This window comes from Buceros rhinoceros, unplaced genomic scaffold, assembly GCF_000710305.1.
Source record: "Buceros rhinoceros silvestris isolate BGI_N320 unplaced genomic scaffold, ASM71030v1 scaffold960, whole genome shotgun sequence".
Classification (NCBI taxonomy): domain Eukaryota; kingdom Metazoa; phylum Chordata; class Aves; order Bucerotiformes; family Bucerotidae; genus Buceros; species Buceros rhinoceros.
Window position 1 is genome coordinate 4235 of NW_010388796.1, and position 21986 is coordinate 26220.

General features: G+C 43.0%; 1 protein-coding gene across 1 annotated transcript in view; it reads left to right on the forward strand.

Moving 5' to 3' along the window:
* LOC104489153 (protein unc-13 homolog B-like) overlaps window positions 1-21986 on the forward strand; it is a gene marked incomplete at its 5' end in the record, with an annotated part of 52349 nt that overhangs the window by 3461 nt on the left and 26902 nt on the right. Inside the window, 6 exons of the mRNA XM_010131284.1 lie at window positions 211-296; window positions 7866-7992; window positions 12962-13058; window positions 13861-14004; window positions 14142-14219; window positions 15218-15295. Of these exons, the coding sequence (XP_010129586.1) occupies window positions 211-296; window positions 7866-7992; window positions 12962-13058; window positions 13861-14004; window positions 14142-14219; window positions 15218-15295 (610 nt within the window). The remainder of the gene's footprint in view (window positions 1-210; window positions 297-7865; window positions 7993-12961; window positions 13059-13860; window positions 14005-14141; window positions 14220-15217; window positions 15296-21986) is intronic.

Genomic DNA, 21986 nt, shown 5'->3' on the forward strand with positions numbered 1-21986 from the left:
CGCTCTCAACAACAGTGTTGTTTTCAGGTTATTTAATCTACGCTAGAGTCCAGTCCATCATCTCCAATTTCCAATTACCTGGTCGTTTATCTAGGGTGAAGGAAGCATCTGTAATGTCAAGCTTTTCAGCTTGTAGTTTAGCTCAGAGCTGAATAAAGAAGAGCCCTTTTCTCTGATGCACACCAAAGCCTTTCCCAAATGTCTCCTCAGGTTTCCTCAGGAGCTTGCTGTTGGGAAGATCAGTGCGGAGGTCATGTGGAGTCTTTTTGCCCAGGATATGAAGTATGCCATGGAAGGTAAGAGAATTCCTCACTGCTACCAGCTGACTTGTTGCTGGTCTCCTGTTCTCCATCCATTTGGTGTAAATGAGGCTTAACCACTATTCGGAGCAGGGTTTTCTAATGGTTGGTTTGTGGACAGCTGCTTTATGAGCGAGAACTGAGGCTGGGATCTGCATGAGCTCTAGACCTGTGTATCAGCCTGTGTTGCAAGCTGTTCATTGTCATCCCAGCTGGTTTGAAATCAGAAATTCACTCTGGCCTGATGATATGATGGCTTACATCAGCAGCAGCTTCATTCTGCAGTGTACAATGGTGAAATTGCTGGAGAAGTAGATGGACTCTTGATTTGTGCCATGCTGTAGCTGCCTGGATAATACAGTGTACATAGCCTAAGCTGTTGGCAGAAAAGTGCTGTTAGAACAAAACCTGCTGCAGACATCTTAATTTTGAATTAATTTTTGCATAATTCCACCAGACTTCTGGTAAAGGAGAAATTTTACTGTTTCTGAGAATGACTTAGGCATGCAGACCCCAGCAAACTCCCAGAAAGGAATTCTGCTACTTGCAGTACTCTTCTGATGGTCGATTACAGTTTCTGAATTTGTTTTTATTTCTAGAAATTCTTTTACACAATGTAATCATCTTCTTACAAGGTTCAGAGAGCATCCAGCTCCCACGGGGTCTGAAGCTGCAGTAGCAGGTTTTTTTTCCCTGGTATTTTGCAAGGTCAGGCTTTATGATAATTTGTGAGGTGATACTGTGGTAAAAAAGAACTGCCAGTGGCATGCCAGCTGTATTCTTATTCCAAAACCAAGTCAAGTTATTGCTTTTCGTCACTCACAAAATTATGCTTAATCCATTTGTCCCCAGTTTGATACAACCTCACTTATAGGAGTGATGGCCTATTAAACTCTTACTTCAGACTGCTACAAAAAACCTGCTGCCAATAAGAGAGTTTCCTGCATTTTTTTCTTCGGGAACAGTCTGTGGGGTTGCTTTGTAGGAGAAGAAGATTGACGCCATCTATTTCCTGATCTCTGTCAGCACAACAGGGGTAGAGATGGTGCTGCAGGGGCACAGCTTTTGTCAGCTCTAGGCTTGAATTCAGCAGGTCTGACTGAAATGTTCTTACTTCTGTGTTAGGAACTTTTTATATATGCTTGTACCCCACAGTGCCCTTGTCTTGTGAAGTCATGTTGATGTAAGAACAGACACTGGGAAAGGAGAGGACTAAGACCTTCTGACTATGTTGAAGAGTCTCTTTTATAATGATTGACACTATTTGCTCATGCATTAGAAATAAGGCAACTGTGATAACTCCATGTTCACTTTCCCTAGAAACTGTTTGTTCCTGCAAACCATTTTGGCTCCCCTTTCCATTTTGTCCTTATTTACCCCTGTGCACTCACCCTCAGGAATTTATAATACAGTTTGATCTTCTACATTTTGAAAGTGCCATATCAGCAGCTATCAGAACTGGCTCTTTCCAGACCTAGCCACTGACTTTCCTAAGATTGCTTTTGCCTGTTGAATCAAAAATGCAGCTGCAGAAAGGTTACTGGTTGTGTGTGTGAATTTGACTGTCACAGGGGACTTGACTTTCTCTGACTTTTTTTTCTCTTGTAAATGGCTCTGTCTGATTGCCAGTGCCTGGGTTAACTCTGCCTCCCAGGTTTTCTCTGTTCATATTTCATACTATGTACCCTTTGATTCTGTCCTCCCTGGTGAGTCCAGGCTTGTTTTAACTTTTGCTGACATCCTTCTGGTCACTTGTGAGCTTCTAAAGACAGGATTGGCATGATGTTTCCACCCACAAGTTCATCAGTGCGTAGCAAATACTTGCCGAAAGTGCATCCCTCTTCTAAGTATTCCTGGGTGAGAGAAGTTGACACAAAGGCAGCTGATGGACAGGGAAGGGATTGCATTTTGAATGAAAGCTGAAAAACTGCACAGCGCATGTATTTGTACTCTCCCTGTGCAAGTCCTGCAGGTAGATTGAACAATGACAGAATCTGTGTTGGTGCTTGTCTCTTCCAAATATATATTCAGGGTGCTGAATTCTGTTAGAGACAAGCATGATTCCTCACTGCTTTCCAGAAACTTATGAAAATCACCTTTAGAACAAGCTCCATGGTAATTCAGTTACAAGGCCTTATGACGTGTATTTTAAATACAGATAGTTGGGTTAGCTTGCTGCCATTTTTTTTTAAAGGGGGGATGGGGAAAGGATTAAAGGAAACAGATTAAGTATTGTGAAGGATGATGATTAGGTTTGCTGTCTGCAGCTTTTGGCTCTGTCATTTCTCAGTTTGAGTTGCTACTTTCTCTACCAGTTCAACTACACCAAGAGTGTAGTTAACTGCCCTTGCCAGTTTGTTGAGTAATCCTGGGGTATCTTTCTGGTGTCCTCCAAGATCTGTATACATCAGGAGCTCTCTGCAACAAAATGTATTTTGTGGAGACATGTGCACATGGAGCCAGAGTATAACGCTTGTTTCTAACTTTCTTCGTGGTGTTTTCCCTTATGTTCTGTCCCTAAGTTCTGGATAACATGAGCACATTCACCTCACCAAGTGGTAAGTTCATGCTCCTCGGTAGAGCTTATAGTTGTAATTTGACAAAGACTTTCATCTGGTACCTGTAGTTTTAGCACTTTGGATGTAGTTGATAATACTGGCCTTAGTGCCCTCTAGTTTTATGCCAGTGATAAGCAAATCTGCAAAGAAGACTTGGAAGACGGTACTGCTACTGCAGAAATGGTGGGTAAGTGCTCTAAGGAGACTTCTGTTTTGAGTAGTCACGGCAGTTGTTTTTTTGGTGGGACCTGATACACTGAGTAGATCCGAGCAATAGCCCCTTTGTGGAGTCCCAGGCATTAAGATGTAAATAAGGACGGATGAAGAATGGTGAGGTCAATACTCCAGGTCATGTGTGGCTCTATTCCTTCCCTCCTGGCTGGGGTGAGGTTTGAGGATCTCTGGTCCTCTCACTCTCCACTTTCTTCTAGCTTGAAGGCCATGCAGTAGCTTTGGTGTAGAAAGAATATGGGCCTGGCTGTGTGGAACTGCCCCCTCCCTCCTTCTAGCCTGGTACTTATATATTGCTCTCCAACACACAGGGTGGAAGAGTTGGGAGACTTAGGTGGGAGGTGGCTTCTCTGAGCTGGAGAGCAGTGCCTAGCTGTGAGAGTTGTTTTCTTCTTTCCCATGGGTGGCAGCTAGCCGTGCATCTCCCAGCTGGAGCTTACCCCTATGTGCGCAGTGCAGCCTGTTTAAATTAAAATCCTAATTTATACCTAGAATACAGTACTTGAGGGCTTCAGACCCAGCAGTCTTGCCAGCCTGCAGAAGCTGCAGCCTGTGTCTTTTGGGCACCTTCTGCAGAGTTAGATTGCTAATGTGGGGAATGTTCAAGTGATGAAAATGAAACACCTATTACTCTGTTTAAAATATCTTCAGCAACTGGTAGCAATAGTCGTGGCAGCAGTGTGTTTGACTGCTGGAAGGCAAGTGCTTTACAAACCTATCTTATGCCCCCGTCTCCCCTAAGGAGGCTCAGCTTCTGAGACATAGCAGAAGCTCCAGGACCTACCCCACTTGTTTTGTTTTTTTCTCTATCCCAAAGCTGTCACTGCAGGGCACCGTAAACAGCAGACCCATCCCTTCTCTCCTTGCTGGTGAAGCAGTACAGGATGAGGCGTTGAGAAGTGTCCCTTGTTCCCCAACAAACCAAGAGTAAAACATATTGGATAGACATGTTGTGTGGCTCAGACATGCCCAAGATCACGCTACCTTGGGGTCGCTGTAGCATAGAGGAGGATTTTTCCAAGTCATACAATTAGTTCCACCTCTGGGACTCTGACCAGCAGCTGGGCAGCATCCTCGTGAGCCCACTGGTAACTGGAGTCATTAGATTTCTTACTGTCCTCTGTGAAACCTGTGTGACTCAGGAAGCACAAACACTCCAAGCAAAGGGGGCTTCTGCTCTTCCTTTACTAGAAAGACATTAAAAGAATAGAAATCATTGTCATCCTTGTCAACAACGTCTCATCTTATTTAGGACACATTGGAAGAGTCGCAAATTGGGAGCATCTCTGATAGGAAGAGAGACTTGACTAGACTTGGCGGACAGGATTGAAATAAATCCTTCTGCCACATTCTCACTTCTAGTAAGGGGAAGGGGGATCAGATGCACATGCAGATGCCAGCTGTCTAAAGTGTTAACACTTCCACAGCCTCAGTACCTATTAGAGTTTCTTTGCAGAAATTCAGCATTGTGCTGGAAAGTTACCCATGGAAAGTAGGCTGACAACCAAGAAAAAAATCCACGGATTAAGGATGTGGTGAAAGTCTTGTTCTCTGTCTGAAAAACGGAAGTGGACATGACACTAGAGAGTGTGCTAGGAAGCAGTTCCCTATTAATGCCTTAATAATATGTCCTTGATGACCCTAAAAGCTCCTTTCCGGAGGAGGCTGTTTGCAGATGAAATCCACTGAGGAAATGTGAGAGACTTACAGAACTCTGCAGTCCTTTCAGGATAAAACACAGCAGTTGCTGCAAAGTATCTGTGCTCTCTTCCACCGTTGCTGCTGCTAAGCTCTTTAAATGCCAGCAGGTTATAAAGCAGAACAGAAATGTGCTAAGCCTGATGGCTCCCATGCTCTTCATTTTTTCTAAAGTGGGTTTTCAAAGTTTACCTTTGGCTGCTGTGTTTCCATGTCACCTTCAAGTGACGAACACTTCAACTCTTCAAGTCTTAAACACTTCCCTTTACAAAGAGAGCAGATGATCAAAACCATGCAGGGTCTACTGAAGGGGGGAAGACAGATGATACAAGCTGTTGGGGTTGAGGGGTTTTGGGGGCATTGTTGGCTTTCTTTGTCCTCCAGCACGTTTGAGCCGTTATAGTTCACTTTTGTCTTTTCTCTGTCACAAGCCCCACCTTTCTTTCGCATACGTAAAGTTTTCTTTTATGGTGGTAAGACCTCTCCTTCTCTCTTTTAATTTCCTGTAGTTTTATCCTCTTGGTGTCAAGCTCTCCTTCACTGCTTAGATGGCTAGGTTGTCCTAGTAGCAGTCCTTGGGCTTATGCTTCTATGGCTACTTTGCATTTTCCTCCTCTGCAACTTATTGTGTTTTAAATGTCGTAAAACATAGGAAAAGGCTTGAGTTACTTGCTTTTAGTGCACTGCTTAATTTTGAGGAAATAAATCCGTCTGAGTTCTTTTCCCCTCCAAGTCAGACCTTTCCCCTTCAGGAACAGCACTTTTCCCATGCAGGAACAGCACCTGGGTGGCAGCATGTATCGGAGTTAATGAAGTTATAATTGTCCATTGATTTCCTCACTCTCATGGGGAGCTAAGCAGGCGTGGTTGTTGCTGTGTTTGTTTCCAGATTTAGGTCTGCTGAGAGCACTTTGCATTTCCTTCTGCAGGTGTTCTTGAGGAAGGTCAGGAGTTCAGACTCTTGAGTATACTCATACTTTCTTAGTGCTCAAGAAAGATACTAGATGTATTAATGTAAAACAAGAATGGACTTTTCTTGGCTCGAGTACAAGCAAATTCACTGTGGAGAGTAATGGATCATAGGTCATGTGAAGGAGTAGCATGTAAAGCAGTTTGTCCATTCCTGGGGTGTATGTGTCTCAGATATCGAGCGTTTTAATTTCTTTCAAACAAAACTTGGAGTTTCTTTTTTATATATCCATGTGGCTCTGCTACACGTGAGTTAAAGGAAATCTGTATTACACTGTAACAGAGACTTGCAAACAACTGGAGCACTCCACTGCTTGGGAGTTGACAAGGCTTATGGAATAATTATGCATGAGAAGTTCTTTGGTTTGTTGTGTTTTCGGTTGGATAATTCATAATTTATTTGGCCTTTCTTCTTGTGCATGTTGTTGAAGCTTCAAGAGAGATGTGTAAGTTTCTTAATGTTTTGAAACAGTTGCAAGAATTCGCATTTACGTGAAAATAGATGAAGGTACGTTAAGATAAGTTTGTCTGTCAGGTAACTGATTAGAAAACGGGGGCCATTTTATGTCATTAAGATGTATCATCTGCTGATGAGTATCTGTAGCATATATTGCTTGCGTGTGCATATATCTACCCAGTTACTGGATAGTTGTCCCAAAGTTTCTAGATTAAAGCCATTCAAAGTAAGAGAAAGACTTCTACTTTTTAACACAGTTGGATCCCGCGTACATGTCAGCAGTGATGCCCTTGGGAAGTTACATCAATAATGAGGTAACCACATAAAATGTAAGAAGATAAGTCTAAAGTCAAATTTGGGGGAAAAAGCCCCTAAGTCTAAGCCAAAACAGAGAGACGAGCCTCACACCTTGTGCCTCACGCTGTAGTTGTGGACTGACAGCTTGCTGTGGTACTAGAGTGAACAAAGAAGCTGGGCACAAAGTGTATTCATGCTATTGAAGTTTGGCAGAAGAAAGAGATGGGTACAGACAGGCGGCACTAGTGAGTGGTGGTGCAGAACTGGTTAGCTGTGATAATCCAGGGTTGCAGTGCAGACAAAAGTTGCCTGCTGTGTCCATGAAAAAAGAAATAATTTTGCTCTTTTGAAGGAGGATTTTGAAGAAAATTAGTGCAGTGCAAGGAGCTGCGTGTGTAAGCACATGAGGAATAGCTTGGGAGAAAGCATTGAGAGACTTTTGGGAGAACTTAACAAGTAGTTTAAAACCAGGGGTTATGGGCTGATCAGAGGTGGGAGTCAACTGCTGAAAGACGGTGGTGTGGATGTAGACTTTGAGAGTGAAGACATGGAGCATACCTATCTCGTGAGAGAGAGAAAGGGAAGCAGTGGTCTAGGGAGATGACCTCTGCAGAAATGTAGGTCTGAGTATGACGAGTGCTTTAGCATAAGCGTGTGGGAACAGTTGTGGAAGTGTGTGCTCTGTATAGGGAGGAGCTGCATTGTCCGTTCATAGCCTGGGTACAAATCCATAACAAAACCTGGCAGGAGGAAGAGGCTCAGCAGCAGGTAGATATCTATGGGTTGCTTCAGTGGACTGTGCCCAGGAAGACAATTCAAAAAAGACTTCTGAAAGATAAGTGTCATGAAGTTCTCCAAAGTAGAGATCAGGGAAGACTCCAGCTCCAGTGTAGCTTGTTTAACTTAATTGTGACTCACATTGTCAACTCTAAAGAACGTGATGCTTTCTACTCTTAGGGGGTGTAGTGTAACATATTGGTATTGCCTTTGTTTACATGCAAAAATGAACAGATTCGCTCTCCTTGATTTGATTACTGCAAAGATGAAATCTGGACTGTCATATGTGAAATGGAAAGGCAGTAAGAGATTGCTCTATTGCTTTGACAACTAAAAAGTCTTTAACAAATGGAAGTATCAGTTGGAGCTACAGAAATTAACTCCAGAGCGCCAGCAATCAACCACCAGGAGCCCTGCCTGCTGCCAGAATCCTGTCTTGTGAAGATTTTGTGGCTCTGTAGTTGCTTCATCCTCGAAACTATTGCATGCTGCAGACATGCTTGATGAGACCCTCCTGTGCCTGATGAAGTGATAGTGGTAAATTCAGACCTAACTGCTTTTTTTTTCCCCTCCTTACAGAGCATGAGAAGCACAGACTGTGTAAAAGTGCAGACTATATGAATTTACACTTCAAAGTGAAGTGGCTGTACAATGAATACGTTCGTGACCTGCCTGCCTTCAAGGGAAAAGTGCCTGAATATCCAGCGTGAGTGTGTAATGTCTCCTGTAGTAAATCCCCACTATCTGCCTCCTTGTGTTACCTTGAGGGCAGTCATTCGGTTCTCCTGTGGCTGCCTTCATGATTCTGCTGCCTTCAGATTTTCTGTGTTTACCTGCATGTTTGTCCCCTTTAATGTTCTGTGCCACTGTCCCTGACACAATTCAATCCCTTATTGTACAGCGTCTCCCAAGATCTCAGAAGTTTTATCAATGACAAGGACAGTCTTAAAGCCATTTTGTGCCTGCAGCGTGAGCTTTGGTCAGTTCTTGAACAGCAGACTTCTGGGTATATGCTCATACTAACAACATTTTTGTGTTAATAGATACAGCTGTATCTCTGTGCACTGTCTGTATGTGAGCGTGTATGCATGTGTGTGCGTGTATGCATGTATGCATGTATGCATATGTATACACAGAGCAGGATATGTAAGTAAAGGTGATGTTTTCTTTTTTTTGGTAAGAGCAGGTGGTTTGGTTGGAAACAGTATCTAATAGCTGTTGCTCTTCAGCTCTAAACAACTTTTATTTAACTTTAAAAAATTATTTTCTTAGTTGATTTTAGACCTGAGGAAAGTTTATGAGACCAAAAAGTTTTCTGAGCAATCTGTAGCTAGAGTTTGTTCCACATTTGGCTACACCAAGAGCAGGTGCATTGTTTGACCAGTGTTAAACTGGTTTTCAGAGGCTTGCAGTGATGGTTGCTACACATCTCCTTCAAGCAGCTTTTTCCCCTGTGCTTCACTATTACCCCTCCATTGAGATTTGGGGATTTAACACACTCCCCTTTTCCCCCCTGCAAGTCTTTTTTGCTTTGGTTTGAGCTTGTTATATCCTGTCTTACCAGCCTGGGCATGGAGAACAAATTGTTCCTGTTTTACAGGAGTAAAATGCTTTTCTCATGTCCCATTCCAGTCTTCTGCTGGTTCACGTTTGTTCCCAGATTTCCTTGTAAGTGAGGTTTACTTGCCTATTTCCAGATTTTTTTTGTCTGGATGTACAATGACCAGACTTAAATGCTGATGTTTCATCTAGACCTTGCCTTGTGGGCTTCGCTGCTGCTCTCACACGGTGGGTTGATTGCAGCTTTGTGGATTTTTTACTTCAGGGATATTGGTCACTAGATGCTTCCAGTGAGCCACGAGCCAGGCTCCCTCAACAGAGCATCCCACCTAGGTGTTCTTCCCACCCTGTATATGATTGCCCACTGCTGTCTAAACACAGCACTTTGCTCTTGCACCTCTTGGAAAACCATCCGCCTTGGACTGTCTTTCCATTTTGGTGTTTGGAATTCTCTTCCCATCCTGTGGTGCTTGCAGCCTCTCAAGCCTGGTGCTAGCTGCATACTAATAAGGCTTGAGGCAATTTGTGGTTGCTCTGCTTGGGCTCTGGGCCTTGCTTAACAAATCAGGTCAGCGAGAGGCATTAACTCAGTGAGTAGGGTGCTGGAGTGACAGTCTCAGAAGCCCTGTTCTCTTTGCCTCCAAGTCAGTGCAGTCTCAGGCAAGCCATCAGATGTTCTTAATCTCTCTCTTTCTCCTGTGTAATCAGTATAATGATGCTCAGTTTTATTCTGCAGTCTCTTGCAGGCTGTTCTGCTCTGTTGGCCTTTGTGGTAGAGCTTCCATGCTCGTGTACATACGCAGCTGCTGCCTTTGTTACTTCACTCTGTATTTTAGTACAATAGCCACACTGTCAGACACAGGTGATGTTCGTTTCAACCACAACCCTCACCTGTCACAAAATATCCCCTTGGTGTCAATTCCAGCAATGTGCTCTTGTCCTTTGATTTGCTTCATCACGAGTGTTTTTAGTCTTGAAGCTTTCGTAAACAAAGGAGTCTGCGCATCAGGTTTGCACATCAGTAGACTCTTTAGATGAAAGTAAATTGCTGCTCTCAAGGGAACAGCTGAGTTTTCTGTCTACTCGACAGAAAAGAGGCTATCCACAAACTCACATTTTGTGTCGAAAGTGTGAGAAACTATGTTTCTGATAGCCCTCAGATATGAGTACAGTGAAAACTCTGAAAAAAAGAAGCTGAAGTTCTTATGCTCCCCTTATTTTCTGAAAGTCAGAAGCAATTTCTGAAACTGAAGTAGCAACATAGCTGGATGTGGATCTTCAGAACTTCCTCTCTTTACTTTTTAGCTGCCAGCTAAAAGCTGCGAAGTGTCAGTTTGGGAAAAGCCCTATTTTTTCAGATGTGTCAATAAGTGTTCCAGGTTTTGTTTTAAAACTGGCATTAACATGCAGCTAGTATTGTAGCTGTATTGGAGACTACCTTGTCTCTGGTGGGGAAAGGCATTCCTTCCTTTGAAACCCTGTCTTATTCTTCTGGCTCACTTCATCAAACATAGTATTTATTCCTTTACTCTTTGACACCCTGCCTGCCTTCTTGCCTCTGTGCTTGCCAAAGCCCACAAGATGTTCTTTGGGTACCCACATGCACCATCACAGCAAATGAACAAGATTAATTCACCTGTAAAGTCTGAGACCGCAGGAGCCAGGCTCATGGCCAAGCTGAAAATTGCAGCCTTTTGTGTTCCGTTACTGTTGTGCAACCAAAGAGGTAAGCTTTCATTTAGTCACAAAGCACTGCTCCCTTTCCAGGCAGGCAGGACTGAAGCGTATTCTGTGCAAACCTCATTTTGAGAGGTTGGCTGTGCTATCTCAAGTCAGGCTGTGCTGACCCCTGCAAGCACAGAATGTCTCTGAAGCATCATTATCAGCCCCTGCCTTGTGTGCTGGTGCGTGAGTCATTATGGTGTTTGCTTCGTGATCAATAATTGAAGGAGAAGAGGAAGAAGATATTTCCAATATAACAACATTTTGAAGCTATTTCTGCATGAAATCAGATTATTTTTATTAGTTTCTGAGCTAGATAATTTTGAATATCATTTTGGATATGTTGCCTTCATAGTTCAGCAGCCCAAGACCTGATAGTAAAACACTGTAAAGGGTATTTTGCCTAAGATAACTCTAGATTTGTTACAGCTCAAGGCACATTTTGGTCCTGAATGTACCCAGGAACTGGAAGTATTTATAGATGATTTATAACTTTTGTGATTTCCTGCCGGCCAATAAAGAACCAAGTTAAGGCTGACTTTGCAGACGTAGTTACAGACTTCCCGACCTGACCTAAGTGATTCACTTTGCACTTAAACATTCATATTAAACTTCTTTCTGGAGGTAATGCTTTTTTTTATGGAAGGGGAAGCAAACACACCACCACCAGCCACTCAGCAGTACTTTTTCCCTTGCCACCTTTGTTTAGACAGTTTTGTAAGGCAGTAAAATACCTACGCACTTCGTTATGTATTTCAACATATGGTAGCCATAAAAATGGCCAATGACTGTTCTCAACAGCGAGTACTGCAATGGTGTGGTGCAATCTCAGAGTGAAAATTGTGGCTTCCGGCACAAGCAGGTGATCCTCCCTGTACATGGACCTGTGACATGTGGAGCAGTCAGCAGCTTGCAGCCTCGGAACTGTGAAACAAGTGGAAGATGTGTAGTTTCTTCCTTGTAGACTGCTGAGTTCTCTTCTAAGGATTGAGCCGTTGCTTTAGAATATGCTATTGCAGTTTAAAACAAAATGGTGAAAGCTGGAGAAACTTGCAGCAGACTCCAAAATATATTGACTTTTAGGAGCCTGAAGTGCTGTTCAGAAATTTTTCCAGAATGCAGGAAGTCCATATGTCTGTGTCAGTGTTCCACTGTTCTGACTATATTAAATACAGCTGTATAGACAGGTTGCTGTTGGCATTTAACACCGTGTCAGTTGCAATTTCCAATATTAGCATTGATGTGCTTTATATTTCAAAGTGCAGAGAGTATTTAAGGCTATCTAGTATGTCTGTCTGTGAATTTGCTCTTGATCTCCCTCTCATGTCTGGCACATGCTTTCATGTTCTTTGCAAACTCAGCCCATAATTAGCACAATCTCTATGAACACAGCTGCCTGTTTAGAGGAGGCTGTACTCTGTGAAGCTCGTGTGATAATCTTTTGTGTGGACTAAATCACACATGGGCACTTTTCTCCCTTGTTTGTGAATGCTGTTTAGTAATATTTGAAATTAAGATTTGCTTCAGCTGCGGCATGTTGGCACTTGTACACCACAAATCCTAGACAGACATTTAAATGAAGCTGTAAGTGCTATGTTGTTACTTAAACACAGACACCCACCCCCCACCCCCTTTTTGTACTCTGTGAGTATGTCCAACAGAACAGAGAACTGAGGGATGACCAGCTGTAAGATCCTGTCGCTGAAGCTGCTTCTCACCTTGTCTATTTGGCTGAGGTGCGGTTGTGCAGAAGCCTTGCTCAGGGTGGGAGGTAGCACGAGACACCTCCTCGTGTAAGGCATCTCCCTGAGATACAGCAGTGGCTGCTTCAGCAGCTTCTTGGATTCTGCACCTCCATTTAACTAGTCCTCCTAAGGGAGAAGAAGGAACAGAGTCAGACTTTGCTGTCACACTTCTAAGACCTGTCTGTTTTGTGGACTTGAACATGCGCTAAGGCTGCTCATTAGTCCAGCACTTAATGTGAACTATGTTTGTGCTTCTTTAAAAGAAAATAATGAAGAGCTGCTCACAGGGCTGGTCAGCTTCCTGCAAGCCCTAGCAGATACGCTGTGCTGTCACCAGAAGTTAATCTTACTCAAGCATCTTCACAGTGAGATCAGCATCACATAGAAACAGGAGGGTGTTCTAGAAGGCTTGGGGGACAGAGAACAGTTTTAAAGCGGAGAAAACTTTCAACCTTGATTCTCCCTCCTGGCACTCCAGAAATAGTCTGTATCTGCAGATAAAGTGGTTGAAAGGCCCTGGGAAACAGGCACTCTTTTCCTCCCTTTGTGAAAAGCTTTCGCAAGCTTGCTGAAACAGCATTGCTGTCAGTCTGTTTGGGGTGCTCCCTTTCTTGTGGTAACTTGCTGTCCTTCCTGTCCCTCCTGCAGGTGGTTTGAGCAGTTTGTGATGCAGTGGCTGGATGAAAACGAAGATGTTTCCTTAGAATTCCTGCATGGTGCTCTGGAGAGAGATAAAAAAGATGGGGTATGTAGGTCACTCTGGGTGCAGGACTTGGTGCTACATCCTCAGTGCCCAGAGCCAAACACCACCACTGTAAATTCATCTGCCATGCAAACGGAGGATGCAGACCTTTTTGCTTTCTAAATAACTGGGAAACTCATTTATTTTAGAACTTTCCTCTCCAGGTCACAGAGAGCCGTTTAATAGCAAGATGCATATAATTCATTTATGTCTGTTCTGTTCTCCTGCTGTTAATCTATGAACCAGTGGCTTGGTGCTCTCTCATCTCTCTGTGTTTGTGAGAGGTAACTGAAATGTAAGGCACTTTGCATGTACTTAGTCATGCAGTGAGAATATGACCTTAGTCCACTGACAGAGCAATCTTATTCTTAATTTTCTGAGCATCCCAGTGGAGAGAAAGAGCCTTCCCATTTGTTCAGTGACTGTTGGTGCTCTGTGATATTAGTGTAAGCGTTCTCTTTAATGTCTACATTTTAAGAAAATCTTAAAAAAAAAGCTCTTTACTCTCCCCTCCTTATTAAATGACAGGCAAGCCGTGCATTGCATTAAGGGTCTCAGCATCATGCTACATTTCCTTGGTGCTTGTCATGTCATAGGTGGTGAAGTACAGTAAACTTAAAACCCAAACAGAATTGTCTGTTTAGTTCCTCTGGGCCTTTTGTGGAGCTTTTGACTATTTCTGAGAGCCATGTAGGTTTTGGTAATGTTGCCCTGCCTCCAGTACAGCAGATGATGGAGGCACACATGAAATGGGTGTATTTCAGGTCTTTCCATTTGAGAATGACTCTTTGTACTTCTGTTTTAGTTCCAGCAAACATCCGAGCATGCTCTGTTCTCTTGCTCAGTGGTGGACGTCTTCACCCAGCTCAATCAAAGCTTTGAGATCATTAAGAAGCTGGAGTGCCCAGACCCTGTTATTGTTGCTCATTATAATAGGAGGTTTGCTAAGGTAATACCCTCAATATCAAACTGTATATCTTCCCTTAGTAGGATGCAAACCAGTATGATGTATTTTTTGTTTTATTTCCTCGAGTTCTGCTGCAGTGATAGAGGACAAGTAACAATACTCGCTTCTTGTCTTCACAGACTATTGGGAAGGTGCTGATGCAGTATGCTGACATCCTCTCCAAGAGCTTCCAGTCCTACTGTTCTAAGGAGAAACTGGTGAGTAGTGCTGAGCTTCTTTCCGGTCCTAAGGAATCACATAACTGTCCTAATAAAACCAAGTTTCTCACGTTGCACCTACCTGTGGCGATGGTGTAAATATTTTTGGTATTGTCTTTATCACTATTCGTATGCTTTTGCAGTTTGAGTTCTGGCTTGGCCATAAAATAAAACTGGGTCCTGAACATGATCTGCAGAGCTTGGAGGCTGTCAGGTCCCCTTGAAATTAACCTCCACACTGCCTGTCTGAGGTGTGCGTCACAGAGGAGATTGAAAAATAAATAAAAAATGGGCACAGATTGCTCTTGTAGGTCTGGTACTTGGCAGTACTCTTGGTTTACTCTTGTCTCCATCTATTTATGTTGCTGATTAATCCTGAATTCAGTAAAATTCTGTGTATTAAATAATACAGGATGTTATTTTTGAGTCCTGGGTCTGTCCCATGCTGGTTTTGCTATCTCCCACATGTGTACCAGGGATACAACTGCAGAGGGAAGAGTCTGCTGCTCAGGCTGCTCTTGACCGTTGCTCTCAAGCTTGGTCTGGCAGGACCCAAATGTGTCTCTGAACGCAGCTGTCACTAGCAGTTCCTCTTCTGATCTGGCATATACACCATTCACTATAGTATAAGGCAGCATTAAGAGGCTGAAGGTGACACGTGGAGGGCATGACGGAAGCTGCAGAGAGTTGGGCCTTGTCTTGACTCTGCTTTCTTGTCAGCTCATTCTGTTTGTGATAAAGCTGAGGAGTAAATTACAGCACCACGGATTTTCTGATCTGGTGTTTCTGGAACCGGCCATGCCCGCTCCCTCTCCCACGCTGGAGAAAAAGTGACTTTTCTTTTTCATATTTGAGTGCTGAAATCTGTGCACAACCTACCTCCTGTTTGAATCTCAGGTCTGGTGGTACTAGGGAAGGTGTTGAGGCACAGGCTGTACCACTGGTGAAAATGTTTTGGCATCCTGAGTAGTAACAGGCACCTGCTTTTGTCCCTTCAGCCCTGCATCCTGATGAATAACATCCAACAACTGAGGGTACAGCTAGAGAAGATGTTTGAAGCGATGGGTGGAAAAGAGGTAAGAGCACTAGGAGACGGAGTATTATTTATTCCTACTGCGCTGCTACGGGGTTATTTGCATCGTACTGATTCTTGAAGACCTACAGCATGTAAGGGGACAGTCTTGCCTGAAGACTTTTCAACTAAACTTGTTACAAGATGTAGGAGCAAATGTTTTGAAGCACAGAGAAGCACGGAGGAGAGAAAAGGTTACATATGGTGCTCATGTGGGCTGGATGTGGGAATGGATGGTGGTTTCACGACTCTGAAGACAGACAGATAGGTCTGAGAATTGTTGACATTGAATCAGTTGATGTGGCACATAAATGTGGGACAGTACCTTTGGTACTAAATGTCCAATATCTAATATATTGAGAAATGCAAATAAGAGTTCTGTAGTCACTCTTTGTTCGATACTGAGATGTGTCTGTTTCTTCTGAAATGACCGTTTCTATAGAAATAATGTTTTCCTCACCCAGATTGCTCTTTCTGTTCTGATATAATCTGTGTGTCTTTTTTTTTCCTCTTCTTTTTTCATTGCTTTTCAAGATTCAGGAAGATGAAGAAAAGGCTGCTGATGCTGATGTTAGGAAAAAATTACTTTCAAAGCCTAAGTGCTTTTTCTTTGGTTGTGTTTGTGGTAGAGCCTGTGCTATGACCTGTATGCCAAAAGGAAAGTCAGCTTTGCTGATGGGTAGCTCAGTTTTTGCCTGTATTGCTATTTCAAATCTTTCTTGTGCTCAGTGGCAGAATTCTATGAAGTGACAAAAATCTCAACAAATAGATTTACTCCATGAAGCAGAGAAAACTGCTGTGATTCTTTTGCATGTGATCTCAACAATCCCAATTTCTGAGTCCTACATCAGAATTAGCATTATGTGCTCCCAGCTGTATTAGTGGTGGTACCTTTTCTTCAGGAAAAAAAAAAACTTGTGATAAAATATTTGTGAAGTGGTTTATAATTTTTTAATCCATGTACACTTAATTTCATTTCAGGAATCAATTTGCTGCTGTTTTCCACAGTGGTGGCCCTTAAGTAGCGTTTCCCTATATTTCAAACTGAATATGTACTTGATACTGTGTTAAATAGAGGGTGGGGGGAAAGTATTTATAAAGTCTGTAGGCTACTTTTCCTAGGCTAGACCTATTCTCTCCATTCTTCACTTTAAAATCTTCATCTGGAGATGTAAGTAAGGTAGAACAGAAGTAATAAATACACTATTTACCCTGCATTGTGAAATCAAAAGAAAAAAAGAGGGGAAGAGAAATCCAGACTGCAGGCAATAAAACACACAGGAAGAAACGTGACAAACATGCTAGGAAGCTGTTTTTCGGAAGTGAATTTTTTTCTTTTCAAATGCTGCTTGTCCACTTCATTAATCTGCCGCTGATCATGAGAAATACATCATGTTGTGTTAGGTGCCTGCATTATTTGCTGTCCCCAGGGGTTTCCCTGTTGGTGACTATGTAGTACTTTGCTTCTTGACTTGAAACCTGCCAGGTCCTCTGTTTTGCTAGAGCAAACAAGATCTTGTCCTCGTTTGAGTAGTCCTTTTTCTGATGCAGATTTTACCAGACTAGTGAGTAACAGTTGGTGAGACAACAGCTTTGAAAATCAAACATGTAGACAAACATGCTGCTGGAAACGTGTCTGTGGGTATTATCCTCTCCTTCAGGAAGGGCAGTTCCTTCTGTGTCAGATTTGATTTATATTCATCTATACATCACACAGTAGCATGCACAAAAGTAAGCATTGTCCTGACTGCTCTACCCGAAAAGGAACTGCTTCCTTGGGGGAGTAAGAAAGTAGCATAGTGGTGTGTCCTGGTTGTCTTGAACAGCTCGCCTTTTGTATTCTCAGAGGTGTTGTTGAGAACTAGGTACCAAATATTCCATTGTTTCTGTTGCAGGTATGTGTGATTTATCATATATGAAACCAGAACTTCGGTATTGTGTTCAGTTAACGTGGCTTCATCTGCTTCAGTTTCACACATCCATCCACAGCTCTAGATGTAGCACTACACAGCTCTGGAAGGCTTTGAAATACTGCTGCTGCACAGTGCTCTTTGACAGAGGGTCCAAACCATGCTTCCACAGAAATCCGTATCACTTACTCTCACACTGCAGCAAGGGAAATGAAGAGACAGGGCTCACCTGTAGTCACCCTGCAGTGTAACAAGGAACACAAATGCTTGCCCACTACTATTTCTTGAGATGGAGCTCCTTGATACAGTGCCTTTCTTCACCTTTTTTTTTCTCCCCCGAATGAGGAATGGTACCTTTGCCCCCACTTCTTTTATTCTTTTTCCAACTATAGTGCTCATAAGGCACAAAACAGGGCAAAAACCACCCTGGATCTCTGGGTTTAATGTGTTGACATTGTTTCTGACTGCTAATATTCACAGATCATGCAATAAGGACAGCAGCAGAGCTTTAGAGAGCTCAGTATTAGAGGGATTCTCTTGGGTCTTTGCTTGAGAACTCAAGGCGTTTATACATATATATGCACACACAGAAAGAAGTATCTTAAATGATTTTTAGGATTTATAATTAATACTTTTATTTCCTCTCTGAGCTGTGTTGATCTCACAGGATCAAAACAGCTTCTCTGTGGCTCAGTAGCATTTTCAGACATTCCTGAAGCATGTTTTGGAAAGGCAGCAAAGACGGTTTATGAAGTGGCAGGTAGCATTAAAAACATAATGAACAGTGGAATCAGGGGGTGAGTCCTGGACAGAAAGTGGATGCGTGAATACCTTTTGAAACCCTCGATTCCTCTGAATCATCTCAAATACACCCACAGAATGACGGTTGTGATTTAGCTCTGTGCTACAGTGGGCTGTACAGATTCACTGCTGGTGTTTGCCTGAACTTGGCCTCATTTATTTAATTATTCATATATTGTCTAATGAAACCTGATGTGACCTGCATTTTCTACCCACTTCTGCAGTTTTCATGCAGACCCCAGCCTGCTCTGCGCGCTGTCCCTGATACCAAGATAAGCCTTTCTCATTTTGCCTGAGAGAGATGGCTTTCTGCAGTCCACTGTTTTGCTTACCTTTTCATGAGCTAAGACCCCACGGCACTGAAATTAAAAGGTACCGTTCTGAATTGGTCACTGTCAGAGCCTGCTGTGGAAGCCTACTTTAAACCGTTTCTGCACCTTTCTTTTTTTCCAAATTCAATCATGTGAGGTATCAGAGACAAGCACTGCCTAGGGAACCCAAAAATTACCTGCTGAGCAGCAGCAGATTGTTGTCATACAATTTTCATGCCTTCAAGCTAATCTGTGCAATTAATGCTTCAGAAAACTCTCCACTTAATGCTCAGCCAGGGTTAGTCTGCATTTTAAATTCTAAGTTAGCCACCCAAATAACAAATTGCAGGACACCTTAGAAACAGCCAAGACTTGATAGGAATATTCTCAAAGGATTTGCAGTACCTACAGATTGCTCCTCTATCATCACATGCTACAGCTAAGGCCATTCTAGTGTTTTAGAAGTTGGCAGCTGTTGTTTGAATTCAGCACACCAGGTTTCTTACTCTTTAGTCCTGTAGGAAAGTGGGAAGATGCATGAAAACTCAACGTAAGCAAGTCCCTAAAGGGAGGTTGGATCTATTGAGCTCCCTGCCTCATAGTCACCTCTGCAGGGGAGGAGCTCCCAGGGACAGTTGGAGGGGCACAGAGCAAAAATCAGGAACTTGAATCTGGAGCCGTGTGAACTCCCTAACTTGCATAAAGCTCAAGTAGGAAGCAGGGCAAATTTCTCTAGCTGTTGTTATGTCAGATCAGACTTGATAATTCTACATGTTCTCTTGCTTTAAGATGTGAATTGACATCTTCAACCTTCTAGAAGGCAAGAGCTAGGTTTCTCCAGCTACAGAGAAACCTTCCAATTCTGGGTCACTCTTGCTTCATCTGTGTATGTAGAAACCAAAGAAGAACTAATGGCATCTCTTGGAAGCCCATCACAGCAAATTCTTAGACTCATGGGTTCCATTTCATCCGTGAGAGGAGAAGATCAACCTAAACTGAAGTTCGTGGCGCTATGATGTAAATGCCATTATTCAGATTAGCAGAGAACTTGATGTTCCAGACCTGAATGTGCTTGGATGAGACTTAAGTCCTGGGTTCTCTGAAGTACCAAGTCTCAGATCTTTGCAGGAAATTAACAGGGCTCTGTTTTCTTCCCTGAAACGTAAATAAAAGATTATCTCTGCCCTCTTTGCATGCACTTCAGTCTTCCGTATCTCATATTTAGTCTCAAAGATGGAACTATGGCTGTGCCAGCCATCTGGAACTGGAGCGCGTGCTCAGAGATCAGAAGCCACCTTGCTGTGGGTACTGTCCCGTGTTTTGCACAAAGAACTTTTCATCAGCTTTCTTCCTCTGAATCATCTCTGATACACCCACAGAATGGAGATCATAAGCCTGCTGAGCTCCAGCCTCCAGACAGAAATGGTCTGGACGTGACATATAGCCGTGACCCAACTGCCTAATGCTGCTTTCGGCTTTACTAGCCAGATCTATCATTTAGTCCAAATACCCTTTCCTGCTATCAGTGATAGCTGATGTGCTTAGAATTTGTTGGCTGAGCAGCAACGGCAAAACATAGGCTGTTTCATCTTAGCAGTTATCAGTGCTTTGCCATATTGGCAAAGAATAGTCTCCAGTTACGCCACATGCTACAGGGACTCTGTAACTGAAGTGTAGTTCGTATGTGTGAAACAGTAGTACACACCTACTGGCACCTTCCTAAGGGACTTAAATCACGCTCAGGTAATTACCTGAAATTTCAAGCCAAAGCATGCCAATACCTAAGCATTAACAATCAGTAATGTATTATGTGGCCTTCTCCTTTCATAGTAGCAGTTGCTCAGAACATGACAGCCTTTCTAGATGACAGAGGACTTGATGGATACTGAACCAGAATGCTTACCACCAGTGTTTGGCTCCCAGAGTGTGAAGCTGGGCACCTCAAGGTTAAATATGGGTAGTTGTATTGCCTGTTGCACTGTGAGCTGATGTTCTGGTGGAGAGTAAGTTCCTTGCCGCAGATGATGGAGCTCATCCCCTTGATAAAGCGTTGCTGCAGCTGTCTCTTCTTGTAGTTCAGGACAGGCAATCAGCCTCTCTTCTCCTGAGAAGGTCAGTTTGCAGTCAACAAGTACAGTAGCAAGGAGAACCCTAGAGGTAGTTGGAAAGAGCCCCATGTCACCTCACAGTAAAAGAAGGCCTTAACTGCATGATTCATTAACCAGGACAGTGAACTGTTGATCCTAACCTCAAACATCCTGTAGACACATGCGTATGGAAGCTTAAAAAGAAACGGAATAGTGAGGAATAGGTGTCTTATGCCGAATACTTCTGGCTCTCCTTTTTTTTTTTTTTTTGACTGGGAAAGCAGATACTTGAAATGTTTTGATGAATCATGAGCTGGTCCTGCCTCAAATCTACCAGAAATGGCCAAAATCAGAGGACAGTTCTGTGCCATTAATTGTAGATAGCAAGCCAGACAGCTTGTGACTCATTGCCTTTTTTACACAGTAGGAGAAGGAAAGGATTAATTTAGGGGCAGGACAAACTACCACCAACAGATGCTGTTCTTGTTTTGTTACCTTGGCTAGAATTCTAGCTTGGGTAGAATGACTGCTGACTGACATGGCATTAGCTTCCTTCTGCATTCATAGAGCAAGGCAGTTATAAAGTTAATAGGAATACAAATTCACTTTAATAAAGGAAAAATAATCGGAGCTAGCAATGCCTGAAGTTATAAGGCTTAAGTAATCATTATTGCTTGTGTTTTTTTTTAAATTCTGATCCAGAAGTTTCATTAGCACAGGCTGAAATACCTAACAGAATCAGTTTTCCGTGCCACCTTACAATAGGAAAAAGAACAGATCGGATCCCAAATCCCCTAAGGCTTGGCTTTCTCTGATAGATTGAGGAGTATGAAGAGGGCTTCATCACTGAATATAGGAGTGAGGACTCCTGTCATGCTCAAATCCTGAATAGCTGCATGCATGGATATACCATAAAAATCTAAACTGATTCTTAACCACTGCACTGGTGTCTGGCTCATTACGTTTGTAAATAGATGCTCTGCCTTAGAGGTAAGGGCTGAAGCTCTGAATGCCAAATGCAAACATTCCTGAAAGGTTTTTGTTTTACAAGCAGCTTGCCTGCCTGCATACAAAGTGAAATCTGTTTTACAAGTTACTTTTTCAGAGCAAATGATCCCAAATATTTCAGCATAGAATCATAAAATGCTTTGGGTTGGGAGGGACCTTCAGAGGTCATCTTGTCCACCCCTCCCTGCTGTAATCTGGGAGAGACCAGGTTGCTCGGAGCCTCAAGAACCAACCTGACCTGGCATTTTTCCAGGGATGGGGCATCTACCACCTCTCTGGACAACCTGTTCCAGTGCCTCATCACCCTCATGGTAAAAAATTTCTTCCTTGTGTCTAGTCTCCCCTCTTGTAATTTAAAGCCGTCACCTCTTGTCCTGCCATAATAGGTCCTGCTAAAAAGGCTGTCCCCACCTTTAAGTATAGAAAGGCTGCAATAAGTTTCCCTGGAGAGTTCTCCACGCCGAACAACCCCAACTCACTCAGCCTGTCCTCCCAGCAGAGGTGTTGCAGCCCTCTGATCATTTCTGTGGCCTCCTCTGGACCCGCTCCGACAGGTCCATATCCTGTGTTGTTATGTA